The sequence below is a fragment of the Gossypium raimondii genome, chromosome 5 (genome assembly GCF_025698545.1).
Source record: "Gossypium raimondii isolate GPD5lz chromosome 5, ASM2569854v1, whole genome shotgun sequence".
NCBI classification, from domain to species: Eukaryota; Viridiplantae; Streptophyta; class Magnoliopsida; order Malvales; family Malvaceae; genus Gossypium; species Gossypium raimondii.
In genome coordinates this window covers 49,138,001-49,141,349 of record NC_068569.1, presented here as the reverse complement: position 1 = coordinate 49,141,349, position 3,349 = coordinate 49,138,001, and the positions used below count along the sequence as shown (strand labels likewise).

Below are 3,349 nucleotides of genomic sequence, written 5' to 3'. Positions count from 1 at the left end.
CGTAGAGTTCGTGTGATGTGGGTTAATGTTCTGGTTTTTCTTCTCACCCATTTGCTCACAGGCATGAGTATAATCTTTAACCAAGACTATGTATGCATAACAGAGTCTGGTAGTTTCACAACCAACAGTACATATGGTAAAAACCTTGACCATATTCTCAATTCTCTCCCAGATAATGTCTCTAAAAGTGGTGGTTTCTTTACTGCCACCGCTGGCCAAGACTCCAACAAAGCTTACGCTCTTGGGCTGTGCAGTGGAGACTTAAATCCACACGATTGTTATGGCCTTGTGAAATCCGCGGTTCCTGATCTCAGAGATAAATGTCCCGATCAGAAAGAAGCCATTTCATGGTCAGGTGATCCCGCATGTATTGTACGCTATGCAAATCGCCCCTTTTTTGGAATCCTGGAGCTAGAGCCTACTACTGCTGGCACTATCACGCACGACATCGGCTCCAACTTACGACGATTTGATACGATTTGGGAGAGTTTAACGGACGGTTTGGTGAGAAACGCTTCCAACGGCTCTTCTAGTCGTAAATATGCAACTGCCGAAGCATATTTTACAGTATCTCAAAACATAGATGCACAAATGCAGTGCACTCCAGACATATCACAGGAGGAATGTGATTCCTGCCTACGGGCCGCCAAGAGTTCCTTTAAAGAATGTTGCCATGGGAAGCAAGGAGGTTATGTCCAGAAGCCTAACTGTATGTTTACATTCGACTTGATTCCCACAAGTACACAAGGTTAGTACGCATCTGATTAAAGTAAATGAAAAATCTACTACTACTCTTATCTCTTTTTAACATCCTCTAGTTGTCAAATATTATACTTATAGAATGCAAAATTAAAAATTTGAAATATAGAAACCAAGTATTCATCCAATCTTTAATATGGTTTGAGAGCCTTCTTTTCTATTCCTTCGTACCCTCATTATCTCTGATTGCATTTGGATCAAACAAAAAACTGCAGGCTTTCCTTCTCCTTTTCATTTGTTAGAACAAAAGAAATGACAATTCCACAGTTGACTGATTAAGTGGGTTAGCCAGTCAATTTCTCTTGTATTCATCCAATGTGGAGATGGGTTGTCAGCACACTTAGCATCTAGTCTATACAATGTCCTAGGAAATGAGTTGCAAGTTGTGATTTGTTGTTTCGTAAGGGTAGTTGAGTAGTTGTGTTTCTTGTTAATTACATGTAGTTTCCAAGATTTTGATAAGATCTGTTTATCTTGGAAAGACCAAAAACCAGAGGAGAACCAGAACAAATCAATCTGGGTTCCACTTGGTGAAAGTTTATCGGCGATTCTTGGTCTAGCTTTGGTTTCTGCTTGCGGTATCTTCCTATGGAAAAGGACAAACATTCAAGGTATGCACTATTAGATCATGTTGACATTTTTCCAATTTTGGCTATAATCTTACGCCAATCACATTATATCTTATTACAGGGGATAAAGAAGATAGCCAAGAAGTTCAATTACTTGACTTAGTAATCGGAAGCAGGAATCATAAGAACTCGAGCGAAAATGTTGAAACATCTCAAGAGTTTCCTTCAATTAAATTGGATATTTTACAAGCAGCGACCACTAATTTTTGTGATGAAATTAAGCTCGGTCAAGGTGGATTTGGCCCTGTGTACAAGGTAATTATGATTAGAATTTTCTTTATGATGAAGCCTACAAAGTATATATGTTAATATGTTAATTTCCAGGGCACACTAGCAGATGGAAACGAAATTGCAGTTAAAAGGCTTTCAAGAGCTTCTAGTCAAGGGCTGCTTGAGTTCAAAAATGAAGTCATGTTAATTGCCAAACTACAACATAGAAATCTTGTGAGGCTCTTAGGATGTTGCTTAGAGAAAAATGAAAAGTTACTTGTATATGAATTCCTGCCCAATAGAAGTCTTGACCTGTTCCTATTTGGTTTGAGCCTTAAACCTTTAAATAACGACATTTTTCTTTATACATAAACAAAATGAATTTGAATATTTAACTAGTGTTTTTTTTTGGAACGTTTATTAGATTTTAGTTTGGCTACACAATTGTCGGCAAAAGCGATTCAATATTATTAATGGAATTGCCCAAGGTATCATGTATCTGCATGAGGATTCTCATATTAGGGTTATCCACAGAGACCTTAAAGCAAGTAATGTTTTACTTGATCATGAGATGAATCCGAAAATTTCAGACATTGGCATGGCAAAATTTTTTTGTAGAGATCAAAATGAAGCAAATACAAATAGAGTAGTCAGAACATAGTAAGTCCTATGGATTCTTCCCAACTTGTTCTCTCAAAATGTGTCTTTTGTAATTTGACATTTTATTCTTCATTGTTTCCAATTTCAACTTAATGAGATATATAAAACATTTAACTTGTTAAAAGGAAAAAAAGATTTATCCTCTACTTCAAAGTCATGCAAGTTAGAAGGATCCCGTGCAATTAATGATTTATTGTATGTTTCCATGGTTAGTAGTAGGGGTGAGCAAAACTCGATTCGACTCGAAAAAATTGCAAAAAATTCGAATTTCGAGTTAAACGAATCGAGTTATTCGAGTTAATCGAGTTATTCGAATCAACTCGAATATTTTTTTCGAATTTCGAGTTCGAATCGAGTTGAGTTTTCAAATTCGAATAACTCGAATAATTCGAATAATTCGAATATCAAACTATAATATTTTACATTTTTACCCCAAACTCCCAAACCTTTTTACTTTTCCCTCAAAACTTTTACTCCTTCCCACTTTCCCCAAAACTTTTACTCCTCCTCCCAACCCCCAATCTACCCAAAATCCATTTCCCACCAAAATTTTACTCTCCCATTTATTTTTCTCAAAATTTTACTCCCAAAACCCTCAAAACCTTTTATTTTCCCCAAAATTTTACTCCTCCCACTTTTCCCTAAAACTTTTGTTCCCTTCCCATCCCACCTCCCATCTATCCCAAACTCTCCCCCCTCCAAATTTTTTTAATATTTTTCTCCAAAATTTTACTCCCCTATTTACTTTCCTCAAACTTTTATTCCCCAAAACTTTTATTTTTCCCTAAACTTTTACTTCTCACCCTTCACTCTCAAATAAAAATCAAAATTATCCAAAAAATCACTAAACTTAAATAGTAATAATTTTATTTATATCTACTATTTATATTATTAAATTAAATTTCACATTTTATATTATTTATATTATTGAATTGTTTAGTCATATTGAATATTTATATTAAAATTGAATTATTAATTATGCTATAAAATATTCGTGTTAAAATTTTATATTGGTATCAATTTCACATTTTATTTTTAAAATAAATTTTATTAAAAAATCATATTTTACATTTAATATATTTTTAATTCTA

At 34.3% G+C, this 3,349-nt stretch overlaps 1 protein-coding gene across 1 annotated transcript; it reads left to right on the top strand.

The window, feature by feature from the left end:
- LOC105767149 (putative cysteine-rich receptor-like protein kinase 30) lies at positions 1 to 1,970 on the top strand. Its single transcript, XM_012586657.2, has 4 exons — positions 1 to 748; positions 1,242 to 1,370; positions 1,450 to 1,643; positions 1,713 to 1,970. Exons 1-4 carry the CDS (start codon positions 16 to 18, stop codon positions 1,968 to 1,970), a joined length of 1,314 nt encoding a protein of 437 aa, XP_012442111.2. The 5' UTR covers positions 1 to 15.
- The last annotated feature ends 1,379 nt before the right edge of the window (positions 1,971 to 3,349 follow it).